Source organism: Lithobates pipiens, unplaced genomic scaffold (assembly GCF_037356315.1).
Source record: "Lithobates pipiens isolate NorthernLeopardFrog02 unplaced genomic scaffold, aLitPip1_a1.2 Scaffold_8, whole genome shotgun sequence".
NCBI classification, from domain to species: Eukaryota; Metazoa; Chordata; class Amphibia; order Anura; family Ranidae; genus Lithobates; species Lithobates pipiens.
In genome coordinates this window covers 472,503,600-472,522,941 of record NW_027507903.1, presented here as the reverse complement: position 1 = coordinate 472,522,941, position 19,342 = coordinate 472,503,600, and the positions used below count along the sequence as shown (strand labels likewise).

The window sequence follows — 19,342 nt, the reverse complement described above, 5'->3', positions numbered from 1 at the left end:
TAGAAAAGGAAGTCAATCTTGCCGCTTTTATCTGCGAGATTGACACCTCGTCACCTGGTATGGATTTTAAGGGGAACCCCCTTCGAATAAACGTCGTGGGGGTCCCCCCAAGGTCCATACCAGACCCTTATCCAAGCACGCAGCCCGGCTGGTCAGGAAAGGGGGTGGGGACGAGCAAGCGCCCCCCCCCCTGAACCGTACCCGGCCGCATGCCCTCAACATGGGAGGGTGGGTGCTTAGGGAAAGGGGCATGCTGGGACTGTGCTGTCATAAGGGGCAGGGTCACCGGGTGACATCACCCGATGACCATGCCCCATACCTATATAAGTCGTAGCACACCGTGCACACAGCATTGCAGCGGGAGAGAGTGTTGTGTCAACATCAGAAGAAGACCGGATGGAAGAAGACGACGGAAAACACAGAGCCACCACTAGCAAAAGAGCGGCAAAAGAGCAGAACATAGCGGATGAGCCCAGGAGAAGAATCGGAGATCGGGAGAAGAGGCCAGAGAGCGGGAGAAGAACCGGAGACCGGGACAGAAGGCCAGAGAGCGGAAGAAGAGGTCGGAGAGAGCAGAGTAGTCGGAAGAGGCCCCCAAAGATGGAAGAGACTCCCGGAGCTGCCTAATAAACTACTTTAAAAACCTGTCTAGTGTGTTTGTTTTTTATTGACACTTTTTCCCCCCAGGTTAATGGGTACCCCATACTTATTCACATAGGGTGGGGGGGTGGGATCCGGGGGGCCCCCTTATTCCTATAAGCCCCCCACCCACAGACCCCGACAATCAATGGCCAGGGTTGTCGGAAAGAGGCCCTTGTCCTCATCAACATGGGGACAAGGTGCTTTGGGGTGGGGTGCCCGCAGGGCGCCTCGCTTCCCCAAAGCACCCACCCCCCCATGTTGAGGGCATGCGGCCTGGTACAGTTCAGGAGGGGGCACTTGCTCGTCCCCACCCCCTTTCCTGACTGGCCGGGCTGCGTACTCGGATAAGGGTCTGGTATGGACCTGGGGGGGACCCCCACGCCGTTTTTTCGCTCGCTGCAATAGGAAAATGTGTTTTTCCTATTGCAGAGAGCGCGACATGTACTGTACCCTGCAGCCGAGAACCAGCGCGATAGGATCGCACTGGAAACATTCTCACGGGCAGGTGCTGTAGCTGCCCTTTCGCCGTATTTGGTCCGTCAGACCAGCATACAGACCAACGGGTTTCCCGATAGGAACTGGGTTCGGCGGAGTTCTGGCGGGAAGATTTAAAACATGTTCTATTTCTAAAGTCAGATTTTTGGACAGCAAAGGTCCGATGAAGCCCACACACGATCGAATTTTCCGACGGCTTCATTCCGTGGGACCTTTGCTGTCCCAACTCCGGTCGTGTGTACGTGGCATAACATCCACCAGCTCTGTGATGTCGTCATGGAGGAGTGGAAGAGGACTCCAGTGGCAACCAGTGAAGCTCTGGTGAACTCCATGCCCAACAGGGTTAAGGCAGTGCAGAAAAATAATGATAGCCATACAAAATATTGACTCACTTAAGGGTGTACTCACTTTTGTTGCCATCGGTTTAGACATTAATGGCTGTGCGTTGAGTTTTTTTTAAGGGACAGAAAATTTACACGGTTATATATGCTGTACACTCACTACTTTATATTGTTGCAAAATGTAATTTCTTCAGTGTTGTCACATGCAAAGTAATAATTAAAGTGGAGTTTCAACCCCAAAAAAAAAGTAATGTGCTTAAAAAAAATAGAATTTTTTCTTTTTACTCACCTCTAAATGCCTGTTGCTAGGGGGTCCCTCGTAGTCTGCCTCCTTTGGCGCCTGGGCTCCTGACGTCACTTCCCTTGATGCAGGAAGGGAGATTGCCTCTCCCCTCTCCCTCTTGTCAATCATTTGGGACACATGACCGGTCCCAGATGATTGCGCGGCCAGTGACGGCTCACGCATGCGCAGTGGGTGCCTGGCTGTGAAGCCACAGCCGGGCGCCCACAGTTAAAATGTCAGCACTGCTGAGCAGAGGGGGGGGACAAGTGGGTCTTCCATGCCCCGTATGGCTGGACCCTGGTACAGATAACTGTCTGTCCAATTAATAAAAGTCAGCAGCTGCAGTATTTGTAGCTGCTGACTTTTACTTTTTTATTTTAAGTGGGAACCCCGCTTTAAGTATTTACAAAAATGAGGGGGGTGTACTCACTTTTGTGAGATACTGTATGATGCTGGAACAGTGTATGCTATACAGAGCAGGGCTTGGGAGAGCTTAAAGTAGTTGTAAAGCCTCAAGGTTTTTCACCTTAATGCATAGACTGAATCAACCGCTTCCCGACCATCGCACGACGATGTACGTCGGCAGAATGGCACGGGCAGGCAAATTGGTGTACAGGTACGTCAATTTAAAATTGCCCCGTGCCATCGCGTGCTCTGATTGCTGTATAAATGACAATGGTCCCAAAAATGTGTCAAAAATGTCCGATGTGTCCGCCATAATGTCGCAGTCACAATAAAAATTGCTGCTCGCCGCATTACTAGTAAAAAAAAAATTATTAATAAAAATGCCATAAAACTGTCCCCTATTTTGTAAACGCTAGAACTTTTGCGCCATTTTTTTAACCAAAAATATGTATAAGAATATGTATCGGTCTAAACTGAGGAAAAACATGTTTTTTTATATATTTTTGGGGGATATTTATTATAGCAAAAAGTTAAAAATAATGCGTTATTTTTTAATTGTTGCTTTTTTTTGTTTATAGCGCAAAAAATAAACACCGCAGAGGTGATCAAATACCACCAAAAGAAAGCTCTATTTGTGGGAAAAAAAGGACGTAAATTTTGTTTGGGAGCCACGTCGCACGACCGCACAATTGTCAGTTAAAACGACGCAGTGCCGAATCACAAAAAGTGCTCTGGTCTTAAGCCAGCAAAATGGTCCGGGGCTTAAGTGGTTAAAAAATCTTCTGTGCTGCAGCTCCCTCCTTTTTCTCACCTGAGCACGATCCAATTCAGCGATGTGCACATGTGCAGCGGCTCCAGCTGCTGTCTCTCTCCTCATTGGACAGATTCATAGCAGCAGGGGCCATTGGCTCCCGCTGCTGTCAATCAAATTTAGTGACACTTAAGCAGGGGGCGGGGCCGAGTCCCGCTGTCTGTGTCAATGGACGCAGCAGTGGGACTGCACAGGTGCCCCCAGGGAAAGCAGCTTTCCGTGGGAGCATCCAATGAAGAGGAGGGGCCAGGAGTGCAGGCGGGGGACCCCAGATGAGACGATTGCACAGAGCAGGTAAGTATAGGCATGTTTGTTATTTTATGAAAAATTAGGGCTTACAATAACTTTAACAATAAAGAGCAGCTGTCAATACTTATCATAGCTTGGATTTCTATTACTCTGTTCCCCCAGGTTAAAATTCAACTTAAGAATTTTCATATTTCCTCCTTTTCTTCCTGGGTGATCTCATTACACATTATCTTGCCTTTTTGTAATGAAACCCTTTTTTAAAAGAAATTCCAATAAAACTATCAAACTTTATATCTTGTGAAGTTTCCACATTTCATTGGACAACAAAGATTTTGCTTCCTGAACTGTTGTTGAAGCACATCAAGTACACCAATCACAACTGGAATATCAGTGGAAATCTGAAGGTAATGGCTCTGCTACTTGGCATGCTGCTCAGATATACCAAGTACTGCTGTTACATATGGGAATTGGGCAGCCACGCAAGTATGGCTCATTACATTAAAAGGAAACGGCCAACCATTTAAAAAAGATAAAAAGAAATGGCTACTCCAAAAGAATTTGGTTCCAGGAAAGAAAAGCATGGCACGTGATCCAATTGTTAGCCCAACAAAGATATTTTTGCCTCTGCCTCACATAAAACTCACACTGATGAAAAACTGTGATAGCAATTAACAAGGAAAGTGAAAGTTTTTATTATTTCAGATGTAGAATACCTGATGCCAAGATTAAAAAGAGCATAATTGGGACTAGAGAAAAATCGCCTGGGAAGCATTGAAGATGAATGTCACTGAGAACTTTGTTAACAACTTCAGAGCACCAAACTACATTCAACTGGTTGGCACACATCTTACAGCATATGAGACCTTGAAGTGCAACATGTCACTGAAGATTAGTTTTGTGAATTCACTCTTCTTTGCCAAAAATCTAGGCACAGTCAGTGACGAGCATGGTGAAAGGTTTCACCAGAACAATGCCACAATGAATAAACAGTATCGGGGCAACTGAAAGTCATCAATGCTTGCTGACTATTGTTGGACACTGTATAGAAATGTACCGGACACTGTGTACAGATGAAAATCAGCAGCAAAACACTTTTAGCCCCATTGAACTCATGCAGTGTTTCAAAAAACAATATGCAAATAAATTAATTATAGTCACTTATGCCACGTACACACGACCGGACTTTCCAGCAGACTAGGTCCGCTGGAATCAGTTCGTCGGACAATCCGTTCGCGTGTGGGCTAATCCAATCATTTTCCACATAAAGAAATCTGACGGACCTAGAAATAGAACATGTTTCAAATCTGTCCGACGGACTCAATTCCTATCGGGAAAACCATTTGTCTGTATGCTGATATAACGGACCAAATATGACGCAAGGGAAGCTATTGGCTACTGGCTATTGAACTTCCTTTTTTAGTCTCGTCTTACGTCATCACATTCAAAACGAATGGACTTTCGATTGGACTTAGTACGTTTGTGTATGGGCAAGTCCGTTCGTTCGGAAGGTCCATCGGAACTTCACCTTAAGTCCATCGGGAAGACCGTCGGACCTAGTTTTACGGAAAGTCCGGTCGTATGTACACGTCATAAGAGTTCATTTCATGCTTTTCAAGGTTCTTTCTGTGTCATTCAGTAGTTGTATGTGTGTCCATGTTGAAGGGGTCTATCATAACTTTTTAGGAAGCAAAACTTTTGAAAAAACAGTTTGTCCAGTGCTATATACATACATCAAATATACAAAATATGTAAACTTACTTAAATCCACAAATCCAATGTCTACAAATAAAGATGCACAGAGCGATCCAAGAAGGAACCCAAATATTGGTCCGATCACAGCCGCTGTCTGGATGCAGCCTGAAGATCAGATTGTGCAACATAGTATAACACACTAATAATTATATTATTTGACATATAAAGAAAAAAATCTACAACTACACAAGATAGCCAGGCAAGAATTCAGAGATCACAGCATAAATCCCACACACCTCACTCAATTTAATACCATGGATTTCCTCAAAAAGAAAAAAGCAATACTAACAACTACACTTTACAAACTGGATAACTAGCAGATGCTGTGGATAACCTGACTTTCAAAGCAAATTTTCTTGTAAGTATTCTAGTAATTCTGTACAAAAATCCCCTATGTGTTGCGCTGGGGCTTGTTCACATCATGACTTTTAATCACTGACCATTTGACTTCCAGGCCTTTTACTGACACTTTTGTTTACATGTTAAAATCAGTATTTGTTTGCTAGAAAATTAGAAAGAACCCAGGCATTATATATTAAAGCAGAGGCCCAAGAGAATAAAATAGTGAGTTTTGCAATTTTTAGTCACATGGTATTTGCGCAGCGTTTTTTCAAACACAATTTTTTGGGGCAAAAAACACTTTTTTTTTTTTTTACTATAATGCAAAAAAAAATACATAACCCAATGTTTTGTAAAATATAAAAGATGATGTTACGCTGAATAAATAGATACCAATCATGTCAAGCTTTAAAATTGCTTACGCCCATGCAACTGAGACAAATGGCTTACATTTTACTAGCCATAGAAGCAGTTTTAAAAGCCCTTACAGGTTACCAGTTTAGATTTACAGAGGAGATCTGGTGATAGAATTACTGCCCATGATCTGACATTCACAGTGATACCTCACATGTGTGGGTTGATCGCAGTTTCTGTGCGTGCAGGACCGATGTGCATTTTCACCTACCTTGATGTGCGAGCTTAGGGGGACAGAGGGCACTTTAAAAAAAAAAAATATATATATATATATATATATATATATATATAATTTTTTTTTATAATTTTTACACTGTTGCGTTACATTTCTTTTAATCACTTTTATTTCTGTATCAAGGAATGTAAACATGCTTGTGACAGGAAAAGGCATGTGACAGGTACTCTTTAAGTAAAGATTTGGGGTCTATAAGACCCCAAATCCCTCCTCTGACTTTAAAAGCATTCAAAACACCAAGATTGGTGTTTTTAAGTGCTTTAGATTTTTTTTAAATTGCGCTGTTGACATCTGGATAAGCTGAAATCTATGTCAAGTCATTGCTTCCGGGCTACCATGGTGAACTACCGATCAAAGCCGATTTTGTTTGGCTGCCCGGCCAGCTGGGGGATGCACGGCTGGTCGCTCGGGTCTCCTGGTGGGATAGAACAGCCTGAGCAAGCCACAGAAGGTGACGGGAGGGGAGGAACAATCCCTCCCGCTGCTTTTAAAAACAATCCAGTGGCTAGTTAGCCAACGGATTGCTTTTACAGGAGAGCCAACCCCCAGCTCTAAAAATCAGTACCAGGGTGATGACTACATCTGCAGGCATCATCCCAGCAGGACTCCTTGAAGTCCAGTGACGTACTGCAAGTGGTTAACTATGAAAACCCTTAGGAGTTGGGTGAGCAGTAACACAGTGAAGCCACAGAGACAATATTCTCAATTCACAAAGCTAACACATTAGGAAATAATCCTTTTTTTTTTTTTAAGTGACAGTTATTTTCAGCTGAGACCAATGAGATTTGATTATTATGATCACTTGACTAATTTAGAGAACATTACCCTTGTGTTAAAACAGAGAACTGAGCCTATTGTGACTCACCAATATAGAAAGCCACGTTATCCTCTCTGGCATAGTCATCAATGTAAGAGATTCCCAGGGGTTGGATTGGCGCCTCCCCCACTCCACGTAACAGGTTCCCCAACAATACACACAGCCACATGTTGCTTGCAAGGTCGCCATCACACCCTGAGGGCAAACACAAGAAACATCTCACCAAAGACATGAGACAGACAAATATAGGGAAATATTTACATAAATATGAAGAGAAAGTTGTAGTGTTCTGTATTTAAGGGTCAGTTTATCAGTGTGAAAATATTCTGGTTTAAAGTAACGGTACTATGTGCTTGGCTGCATGCCCCCCTCCCCCCGCCCCCTGTAGCTGAGTGTTGGAGGAGCACATACCTTTCTGACCTTTTTGCGATCAACCCATCTTGTGGGATACTTTAGCATAAGATCTGCCAGGTTTCAAACTTAGGTTTCTGTGAAAACACCTGGCACAGTACACAGTCTGGCTTAACCAGCACCCCGCAACTGTACAGTCTATACTATGTAGTGGTTCCAAGCAACAGGCCCCATTGGAGCCCCGACACGCACCAGTCTGTCCCAACGAGATTAGAATCTGTGATTAGAATAATGTCTATGTGTCATTCTTTTGGGTACCCCAAGTGTCAAGATGTCAATGTTTCGGGACCCTCAAATATCAGTGTGTCAATGTTCTGAGATCTCAAACATCAGTGTGTCATTGTTATGTGTCAGAGTTTCAACATTTTGGGTCTCTCATGTGTCAATCACGTCATTGCTCTGACCCCAAAGTATCAATGTGTCATTGTTTTGTGACCCCCAAATGTCAGTACTTTGGGACCTTCCAAGTGTCAGCATGTAGTCCCCCCCACCCCCAAGTATCAATGTGTACTTGTTCTGGGACCCCCACGTGACAGTGTGTCAGTGTTCTGGCTCCCCCAAGTATTAGTATGTCATTGTTGTCAGACCCCCAATTGTCAGTAATTTGGGGGAGTATCAGTGTGTCATTAAATAAAAAGAAGAAAAACTGTGCTAATTTGAATAAAAATCAACCCAAAATCAACCAGTTATTCAAGCAGCAACTCTTCTGTGAGATATAGACACAGTACCATAATATTCAAAAAACTACAGAGTCATACTAGATAGGTAATACATTGTACCCATACAAACAAGAAGTATCAACCAAATTAAATAATGTCCAAAAAGTGAAAATTATATAGTCCAAACGTGTGACATTATAAATGTGGAATCCTTGCCAATACATCTGTAATATAGCCACCATCCATCACCAGGAATGAAATCTTGTCTGGAGTACCACCACCTGTATCTGGACAAAATGTCAAAAGGACCTCCTATCACAAAAGGTCAGCAACACTTGTGGCTAAACAAGCCAGGGCCTTTCGATGTCGTTAAAGATACACTCAGAGCCATAGGTGAAGACCATCCAGATGATGCAAATGCTCCACATAGTCATTGTATCACAAATCCAGTAGAGCAGAGCAACGGTCTGACGTAATTGTTTTCTTCATTTCCCAGAAATGCGGGCTGTTTGTGTATCACCGGCTGGCAAAAGTGTTATTAAGGAGTTTTAACATTGTCTTCATGTACATGCAACCTTACTTTATGGTAATAAATTTTCCATAGGATTTTACACTATGTGGAGCTTTTTTGTATTTCTGGGGATGGCATGCAATCATCATTCAGATGGTCTTCACCTATGGCTCTGAGGAGACCTTTAACGGCATTAAATGGCCTTGGTTGGGTGTGTAGCCACAAACTTTGCTGACCTTCTGTGATAGGAGGTCCTTTTATGCTGCTAAGCAGATACAGGTGGGGGTGCTCCAGACAAGATTTCACACTTGGTGATGGATCGTGACTATATTACAGATGTATTAACAAGAATTCCACATTTATAATTTCACACTCTTGGACTACATAATTTTCACATTTTGGACTTTATTTCATTTGACTGGCACTTATTGTTTATATTGTTTATACCAGGTCCTGCGACCAGATAGGTTCCTATTGCCTGAACCACCAGGGAACTCACTTTTTGGTAGAATCTCTTTTTGGTTCTACTCAAAGAGTTTGGTTTTTGGCTCCACCCTGGGACCAGCTGTTGGTAGTCACCTGATCAGTGACCCTATAAATCTTCACTTCCCCTTTCAATCCTTGCCCTCTTATAGGTTCCTGTTCGTGCCAGTTTGGTGGATGCTATTTGTTTCTGGTTGCTGACTTTGCTTGTTCCTGACTCTGATTATTGAACTACCCCTTGGATTTACGCTGATCTTCTGGTTGCTGACTTTGTTTGTTCCCGACTCTGATTCTTGGATTACCCCTTGGATTTACGCTGATCTCATTGCTGACCTGCCTGTTTCCGACACTGCCTTCTGGTAGACCCCCTGGGTACTTCTTCCTTGGTCCGCTGTCTTGGATTGACCTTTCACCCACCGGGTTCCTGTCTTCGGCTACTATCCGTGAGCTATTTATTGGTGGTTCCCTGTTAGGCTGTTTGCACCATCTATTGCGGTCCCTTTATTCTGGCTGCAGGATCTCAACCATCTTTGACACTGGGATAACAAGACTACCGGTCAGGAAACTGGAGATGGAATATCCTGGCAGACCTGACAGGTGCAATTTATTACCTATCTATCGTGACTCTGTGGTTTTGAATATCAGTGTGTCATTGTTCTGGCACCCCAAAGCATCAGTGTGTCATTCTTCGGGGACCTTCCAAATGTCAGTATGTAATTGTTCTGCCCCCCCCCCCCCAAGTGCCAAGGTGTCATTGTTCTGGGAGTCTAAAGTGTGAGTGATGTGGAACTCTGTGTGTTATAGGATGATTGTATACTTTATAGTATAATTGAAAGTTTCTTACCATGGTCAGTATTCATGCGCGATTTCTCAATTTCTGAGTATAATTTTTGGTCCTTAGAATCTCGCAGACATGGAGGGACAGCGATAGTAGAATTGAAGGGATGAACTGGAGTCCCCTCATATGTATAGCTATATAATATAGAGAAAAAACATCAGTCACATATACTGTATGTAATATAGAGCGATATACTGTATACAGTGATTTAGATCACCCTAATCTTCATATAGTACATTTATGTATACAACGGTAGCAGTATTCTCATTCTTTTTTTCTTTTTTAACATGCACCATACACCTGTCACACCACTATACCCAGTCTGCTATTCCCAAAGGCGCAGTTCCAGGAGTGGCTGTCATCTTCATCTGTACTTTACATAGTGGTCACCCATAGAACAAGCATGCAGGTAGTCAAGTATAGTAAATCCAAACCTGTAGCTCCCTTGTTCTCTCCACTTTGAATTCTACAGTGTCCTGTGGTGTGCCCTTCCCAGACAGACTTACCGACCCATAATAAAGTGTGGCACCGCAATCAGGAGTGTTCCCAGTGACATGAGCAGACAGCCACTCCCAATCAGCTTTGGCCTGTGAAGTTTTGCTCCAAAGTAGCTCACCAGCAGAATTACCAGAAGATTTCCTGGTGGAGATAGAAAAAATCCACAATGAGAGACAGCAGATGTGCAGGAAACAATGTAACCCCAACTGCTACAAGTAGACAAAGAAATCATCTGTATGCATGCAAAGGCCCTACAGTCTTTGACTAAGCACAGGACTCAGGATATGTCTACAAAAGACTGTACTTCTTCTTCCTAGATTTTTTTTTCTATGCTTTTCAGCCATGTCCATCTAACCTCCAGCATAATGTTATTATTTTGTATGTCTCGAAAGCTGTACAGAGCACAGCAGTGTCAAACCTTCTCCCTGGTAGTGATGGCCGAACGGTTCGCCCGGCGGTCGTTTCGCGGCGAATTTCCGACTTTCGCCGTCCGCGGGTTCGAACGCCTTTTTCCGTCGTTCGCCCCGGCGGACTTACGTGTTTAATGTATACAAGAACTTTAACCTTTCGTGACACGTTTATCATGTGTTACAGGACAACCAATTGAGACATGACAGCTCATGGACACTTGGACATTCCCCCTAACCTATAAATACACCCGATCCGGTGGCCATTTTACATTCTTTCTTCTGTCACTGTAGGGAAAGGATCCTGTGTGGAGTAGGGACAGAGAAAACGCTAGCTATTTGGTACACAAAAGTTCTTTTCAGGACTGGTATAGGTGTTAGGTCAGCAGCCTGAGTTTCTTTTGTCAGTTTAGATAAAGGGACAGAGCGCTGTATGCTGCTATTTTAGGGACAGCTCAGCCAGATTAGTCTTTCTTCATCATCATCATCATCATCATCATTAGCTGTTACTATCAGGTCCACAAAAGAGCTGTTCCAGCTAATCGTTCCAGCCTACTCTTTTTTGCCAATTTGTATAGGGACAGGCAGGAAGCAGTGTGTCAGGCAGTGAGGATAATTTTAAAGACTTGCTGTTACTATTAGTTCCACAAAGGTTCTTTTCAGGACTGGTATCAGTGGTACGGTAATAGGCTTGTACACGTATAATATTCTTTCTTCCAAATATAGAAAGAATATTATACTTGACTGCTGCCCTTCTGCTGCAGTCTGCTAATCATTCACAACTCACTTGTTCCACAAAGCTCTTTATCAGGACTGGTAACTTGGTCTGTCTAGGGTGCTACGGTACATAGGCTTGGGTGCGGTACAGTCTGCTGTTCTGTAAGGACCGCTATCGGTCCACAATACATAGGGTTGCCGTGCACTACTGCTGACCGCTGCCCTATACTGCAGCAGTCCTTCATTGGTATAGGGACTGACGTACAGTCTGCTAATCACTAACACACAACCTGCTTGGTCCACAAAAGTTCTTATAAGGACTGGTAACTTGGTATAGGGTGCTACGGTACATAGGCCTGAGTGCGTTACAGTCTGCTGTTCTGTAAGGACCGCTATCGGTCCACAATACATAGGGTTGCCGTGCACTACTGCTGACCGCTGCCCTATACTGCAGCAGTCCTTCAGCGGTATAGGGACTGACGCACAGTCTGCTAAACACTAACACACAACCTGCTTGGTCCACAAAAGTTTTTATAAGGACTGGTAACTTGGTATAGGGTGCTACGGTACATAGGCCTGAGTGCAGTACAGTCTGCTGTTCTGTAAGGACCGCTATCGGTCCACAATACATAGGGTTGCCGTGCACTACTGCTGACCGCTGCCCTATACTGCAGCAGTCCTTCATTGGTATAGGGACTGACGTACAGTCTGCTAATCACTAACACACAACCTGCTTGGTCCACAAAAGTTCTTATAAGGACTGGTAACTTGGTATAGGGTGCTACGGTACATAGGCCTGAGTGCGTTACAGTCTGCTGTTCTGTAAGGACCGCTATCGGTCCACAATACATAGGGTTGACGTGCACCACTGCTGACCGCTGCCCTATACTGCAGCAGTCCTTCAGCGGTATAGGGACTGACGTACAGTCTGCTAAACACTAATACACAACCTGCTTGGTCCACAAAAGTTCTTATAAGGACTGGTAACTTGGTATAGGGTGCTACGGTACATAGGCTTGAGTGCGGTACAGTCTGCTGTTCTGTAAGGACCGCTATCGGTCCACAATAGATAGGGTTGACGTGCACCACTGCTGACCGCTGCCCTATACTGCAGCAGTCCTTCAGCGGTATAGGGACTGACGCACAGTCTGCTAAACACTAACACACAACCTGCTTGGTCCACAAAAGTTTTTATAAGGACTGGTAACTTGGTATAGGGTGCTACGGTACATAGGCCTGAGTGCGTTACAGTCTGCTGTTCTGTAAGGACCGCTATCGGTCCACAATACATAGGGTTGCCGTGCACTACTGCTGACCGCTGCCCTATACTGCAGCAGTCCTTCATTGGTATAGGGACTGACGTACAGTCTGCTAATCACTAACACACAACCTGCTTGGTCCACAAAAGTTCTTATAAGGACTGGTAACTTGGTATAGGGTGCTACGGTACATAGGCCTGAGTGCGTTACAGTCTGCTGTTCTGTAAGGACCGCTATCGGTCCACAATACATAGGGTTGACGTGCACCACTGCTGACCGCTGCCCTATACTGCAGCAGTCCTTCAGCGGTATAGGGACTGACGTACAGTCTGCTAAACACTAATACACAACCTGCTTGGTCCACAAAAGTTCTTATAAGGACTGGTAACTTGGTATAGGGTGCTACGGTACATAGGCTTGAGTGCGGTACAGTCTGCTGTTCTGTAAGGACCGCTATCGGTCCACAATACATAGGGTTGCCGTGCACTACTGCTGACCGCTGCCCTATACTGCAGCAGTCCTTCATTGGTATAGGGACTGACGTACAGTCTGCTAATCACTAACACACAACCTGCTTGTTCCACAAAAGTTCTTATAAGGACTGGTAACTTGGTATAGGGTGCTACGGTACATAGGCTTGAGTGCGGTACAGTCTGCTGTTCTGTAAGGACCGCTATCGGTCCACAATAGATAGGGTTGACGTGCACCACTGCTGACCGCTGCCCTATACTGCAGCAGTCCTTCAGCGGTATAGGGACTGACGTACAGTCTGCTAAACACTAATACACAACCTGCTTGGTCCACAAAAGTTCTTATAAGGACTGGTAACTTGGTATAGGGTGCTACGGTACATAGGCTTGAGTGCGGTACAGTCTGCTGTTCTGTAAGGACCGCTATCGGTCCACAATAGATAGGGTTGACGTGCACCACTGCTGACCGCTGCCCTATACTGCAGCAGTCCTTCAGCGGTATAGGGACTGACGTACAGTCTGCTAAACACTAATACACAACCTGCTTGGTCCACAAAAGTTCTTATAAGGACTGGTAACTTGGTATAGGGTGCTACGGTACATAGGCTTGAGTGCGGTACAGTCTGCTGTTCTGTAAGGACCGCTATAGGTCCACAATAGATAGGGTTGACGTGCACCACTGCTGACCGCTCACCTATACTGCAGCAGTCCTTCAGCGGTATAGGGACTAAGAGTTTTGTCACAGGGTCATTTAAAAAATGACATGCAGAGGAAGAGGCAGGCCCTTCCGCAGGGGTGGTAGGGGTAGGGCAGGAGCAACAGGCTTGAGCCAAAGTGGGAAGTTGCAGAAGGTGCGTTCAATTACTTTAAAGGATGCACCAGACTTGGTTGAGTGGCTCGCTCAGCCTTACTCTTCTGCACCCTCCTCATCCTCTCGATCTGCACCCTCTTCTTCACTCTCTGCTATGTGCACCCCCAAAGACACTACCACCAACAACACGACCACCACCACCACCACCACATACCTTCCGCTTGAGTCACTGGAATTATTTTCCGATCCATATCAAGAGGACATTTCTGATGCGCAGCCACTCTTGGTATTGGATCAGGAAGAGGAGGTAGCAACAAGCGCTACTCAGCAGTCTGACGCCAGTACCCAGATCAGCCCAAGGAGGAGGTTGGTCCCCGGTGTTGCTGCCTACTCTACTTATAGCGGTGGGGAAGGTGACGTTGATGATGACGTGTCTAGTGATGTCACGTGGGTGCCCACAAGAGAGGAAGAGGAGGGGAGTTCAGAGGGAGATATGGACCAGCAGATAGGGAGGAGAAGCAGCAATGACTTACATTGCACAGCAGGGACAAAGCAGACTGCAAATGTATCAGGAGCGAGTCATCGACCATGTACGGTCACATCTGGCGCTCCCAGGACACCGGCACATGGCTCCGCAGTGTGGGCTTTTTTTAACGTGTCCGCTGCTGACAATAGCGTTGCCATCTGCAATCTTTGCAGTCAACGCGTTAGTCGCGGTAAGCCCAATACTCACCTAGGGACGACCGCCTTAAGAAGGCACATGAGCAGCCATCACCGAGCCCAGTGGGAGCAACGGAACACACAAAGCCACACTGCAGGCTCTCACCGTCCAGCCTCGTCTTCTACTTCTCCTTCTCCTCTCTCCTCACAATTGTCCTCCACTCCACCTTCCATCACGCCAAGCTCACATTTTTCTGCAAAAAGGCAGGCTTCCGTGGGCCTAATGTTTGAGCGTAAAAAAATGATGACGCCGGATAACCCTCTTGCCCAACGGTTGGCGGCTGGCTTGTCAGAACTCATAGCCCGCCAACTACTGCCATATAAACTGGTGGACTCGGAGGCCTTTCGCAAATTTGTGGCCATTGGAACACCACAATGGAAGGTCCCAGGAAGGAAGTATTTCTCAGAGAAGGGCATCCCAGAGCTATATGGCCATGTTCAGCGGCAAGTGAATGTATCTCTGGCACACAGTGTCGGTGCCAAGATACATCTGACCACAGACACGTGGTCTAGCAAACACGGGCAGGGAAGGTATATCAGTTTTACTGCCCACTGGGTGAACCTTCTGACGGCCGTCAAGCATGTAACCCGTGGCACCCGTGTAGATTTGGTTTTACCGCCACGGATTGCATGCAGGCCTGACTCTTCTTCTCCTCCTCCTACTCCATCCTCCTCCCTCTCCTCCTCAGCTGCCTCCTCCTTTTCCGCTGCTAGCGTCTCTTCCACTGCACCGCCCAAGCTCCCCAGAACCTATTCCACATGCCAGGTGAGACGTTGCCATGCCGTGCTGCGTCTGTTGTGCCTGGAAGCAAAGAGCCACACTGGCCCGGCACTCCTTTCAGCTTTGCGTTCACAGGCAGATGAGTGGCTAACACCGCTCAATTTGACAGTTGGTAAAGTGGTGTGTGACAACGGTGCCAATCTGCTTAGCGCATTGAAACAGGGCAAAATCACGCACGTGCCGTGCATGGCACACGTCTTAAACTTGGTCGTGCAGCGATTCCTTGTCAAATACCCTGGGGTCCAGGACATCTTGCGGCAGGCAAGGAAAATCTCGGCCCATTTCAGAAGATCTTACACGGCCATGGCTCGCCTTGCTGACATTCAGCGGCGACACCATCTGCCGGTCAGACGTCTTATTTGCGATTGCCCGACGCGATGGAACTCAACCTTCTATATGCTTGATAGGCTGCTCCAGCAGAAACGTGCAGTTAACGTCTACCTGTATGAACTCTGCGAAAGAAACGGTTCTGGGGAGCTGGGTTTTTTTTCACCGCGCCAGTGGCTGCTCATGCGCGACACATGCAGACTTCTGCGGCCATTTGAGGAGATCACCAAACTGGTCAGTCGCAGCCATGGCGCCATCAGTGACATGGTACCTTATGCCTTCTTTCTGGAGCGTGCATTGCGTCGTGTCATTGATCAGGCTGTGGAGGAGCAGGAGCGGGAAGATGAGGAAGTCGCAATGCTGGATGAATTCCCAGGGGGGGCTACTCTATCTGAGACAAGTCAACAACAGGAGTCTGATGAGGAGTCAGAGGAGGATGGTGCCGGGGCGGATGAGCAGGAGCAAGAAGAGCATGCTTTAAACCTTTCTGGGATCCCTGTTGTGCGAGGATGGGGAGAGGAGAATGAAGAGGACGACATTATCCTGGATGATGAGCAGGAGCCAGGCCACCACACCGCTTCCACTTTAGTGCAAATGGGGGCCTTCATGCTCCAGTGTTTTAATAGGGACCCCCGTATAAAAAGCATGAGGGTCAAGGACCAGTACTGGGTGGCAACGTACTTAGACCCCCGGTACAAACACAAAATGGCGGAAATGTTACCGCCGTCGCAGAGGGCTGTCAGAATGCAGCACTTCCAGGCCTTGCTTCGAGAAATGCTGCATTCTGCTTTTGCGTGCGCTGGCAGAGGAGCAATTCCCACTCCCAGAGAAGGATTTGCGGGTACCAATCCAACAGCGCCTGCAAGAAGAGGCCGGTTTGAAGATGTGTTGGTGACTTCGGATATGAGGTCATTCTTTCAGCCGACCCATCGACAGGTGTCATCCGGATCCAGCATCAGGGAACGCCTAGACCGTCAGGTGTCCGACTACATTGGGTTAACGGCCGATGTGGACGCTCTGAGGAGTGATGAACCCCTAGACTACTGGGTGGGCAGGCTTGACCTCTGGCCAGAGCTTGCCCAATTTGCAATCGAACTGTTGGCTTGCCCCTCATCCAGTGTCCTGTCCGAAAGGACGTTCAGCGCAGCAGGGGGGATTGTGACCGATAAGCGTACTCGCCTAGCTCACCACAGTGTTAACTACCTCACATTTCTAAAAATGAATGAGGCATGGATCTCGGAGGAATTCAACACATGTGATCAGTAGACCATGTATATGTCTATAAACAATTTTTGGAATCAAGCACACAGACCTTCTTAATTCATTTGGCTCACTTCCCTGACCCAAAAAAGCACACCGTACTATATGCCCCTACCCTCCTCTTTGAAGAGGTTGAGCGGTGTCATATTTCTACTGGGGCTGCTTATTATGAGGGGTTCCCACCATCCCTGTGCTGTGCTGACTTCCTCCTGGGTGTTCTTATTATGAGGGGCTCCCACCATCCCTGTGCTGTGCTGACTTCCTCCTGGGGGTTCTTATTATGAGGGGATCACACCATCCCTGTGCTGTGCTGACTTCCTCCTGGGGCTGCTTACGGTGCTGCTGTCAGCGCTGTATGTCACGGAGCTGCTGTCAGCGCTGTATGTCACGGAGCTGCTGTCAGCGCTGTATGTCACGGAGCTGCTGTCAGCGCTGTATGTCACGGAGCTGCTGTCAGCGCTGTATGTCACGGAGCTGCTGTCAGCGCTGTATGTCACGGAGCTGCTGTCAGCGCTGTATGTCACGGAGCTGCTGTCAGCGCTGTATGTCACGGAGCTGCTGTCAGCGCTGTATGTCACGGAGCTGCTGTCAGCGCTGTATGTCACGGAGCTGCTGTCAGCGCTGTATGTCACGGAGCTGCTGTCAGCGCTGTATGTCACGGAGCTGCTGTCAGCGCTGTATGTCACGGAGCTGCTGTCAGCGCTGTATGTCACGGTGCTGCTGTCAGCGCTGTATGTCACGGAGCTGCTGTCAGCGCTGTATGTCACGGAGCTGCTGTCAGCGCTGTATGTCACGGAGCTGCTGTCAGCGCTGTATGTCACGGAGCTGCTGTCAGCGCTGTATGTCACGGAGCTGCTGTCAGCGCTGTATGTCACGGAGCTGCTGTCAGCGCTGTATGTCACGGAGCTGCTGTCAGCGCTGTATGTCACGGTGCTGCTGTCAGCGCTGTATGTCACGGAGCTGCTGTCAGCGCTGTATGTCACGGAGCTGCTGTCAGTGCTGTATGTCACGGAGCTGCTGTCAGCGCTGTATGTCACGGAGCTGCTGTCAGCGCTGTATGTCACGGAGCTGCTGTCAGCGCTGTATGTCACGGTGCTGCTGTCAGCGCTGTATGTCACGGAGCTGCTGTCAGCGCTGTATGTCACGGAGCTGCTGTCAGCGCTGTATGTCACGGTGCTGCTGTCAGCGCTGTATGTCACGGAGCTGCTGTCAGCGCTGTATGTCACGGAGCTGCTGTCAGTGCTGTATGTCACGGAGCTGCTGTCAGCGCTGTATGTCACGGAGCTGCTGTCAGCGCTGTATGTCACGGAGCTGCTGTCAGCGCTGTATGTCACGGTGCTGCTGTCAGCGCTGTATGTCACGGAGCTGCTGTCAGCGCTGTATGTCACGGAGCTGCTGTCAGCGCTGTATGTCACGGAGCTGCTGTCAGCGCTGTATGTCACGGAGCTGCTGTCAGCGCTGTATGTCACGGAGCTGCTGTCAGCGCTGTATGTCACGGTGCTGCTGTCAGCGCTGTATGTCACGGAGCTGCTGTCAGCGCTGTATGTCACGGAGCTGCTGTCAGCGCTGTATGTCACGGAGCTGCTGTCAGCGCTGTATGTCACGGAGCTGCTGTCAGCGCTGTATGTCACGGAGCTGCTGTCAGCGCTGTATGTCACGGAGCTGCTGTCAGCGCTGTATGTCACGGAGCTGCTGTCAGCGCTGTATGTCACGGAGCTGCTGTCAGCGCTGTATGTCACGGAGCTGCTGTCAGCGCTGTATGTCACGGAGCTGCTGTCAGCGCTGTATGTCACGGAGCTGCTGTCAGCGCTGTATGTCACGGAGCTGCTGTCAGCGCTGTATGTCACGGAGCTGCTGTCAGCGCTGTATGTCACGGTGCTGCTGTCAGCGCTGTATGTCACGGAGCTGCTGTCAGCGCTGTATGTCACGGAGCTGCTGTCAGCGCTGTATGTCACGGAGCTGCTGTCAGCGCTGTATGTCACGGAGCTGCTGTCAGCGCTGTATGTCACGGAGCTGCTGTCAGCGCTGTATGTCACGGAGCTGCTGTCAGCGCTGTATGTCACGGAGCTGCTGTCAGCGCTGTATGTCACGGTGCTGCTGTCAGCGCTGTATGTCACGGAGCTGCTGTCAGCGCTGTATGTCACGGAGCTGCTGTCAGTGCTGTATGTCACGGAGCTGCTGTCAGCGCTGTATGTCACGGAGCTGCTGTCAGCGCTGTATGTCACGGAGCTGCTGTCAGCGCTGTATGTCACGGTGCTGCTGTCAGCGCTGTATGTCACGGAGCTGCTGTCAGCGCTGTATGTCACGGAGCTGCTGTCAGCGCTGTATGTCACGGTGCTGCTGTCAGCGCTGTATGTCACGGAGCTGCTGTCAGCGCTGTATGTCACGGAGCTGCTGTCAGTGCTGT

General features: G+C 47.6%; 1 protein-coding gene across 4 annotated transcripts in view; it reads right to left on the bottom strand.

Moving 5' to 3' along the window:
• Positions 1 to 19,342, bottom strand: part of SLCO1C1 (solute carrier organic anion transporter family member 1C1) — an 80,823-nt gene that overhangs the window by 41,238 nt on the left and 20,243 nt on the right. For 3 of the 4 annotated variants that reach the window (XM_077468672.1, XM_077468669.1, XM_077468671.1), the window contains 4 exons: positions 10,192 to 10,324; positions 9,692 to 9,819; positions 6,832 to 6,978; positions 4,985 to 5,083 (listed from right to left, as the gene is read on the bottom strand). In XM_077468672.1, the coding sequence (XP_077324798.1) occupies positions 4,985 to 5,083; positions 6,832 to 6,978; positions 9,692 to 9,819; positions 10,192 to 10,324 (507 nt within the window). The remainder of the gene's footprint in view (positions 1 to 4,984; positions 5,084 to 6,831; positions 6,979 to 9,691; positions 9,820 to 10,191; positions 10,325 to 19,342) is intronic. The other variant, XM_077468670.1, reaches the window with a different exon arrangement.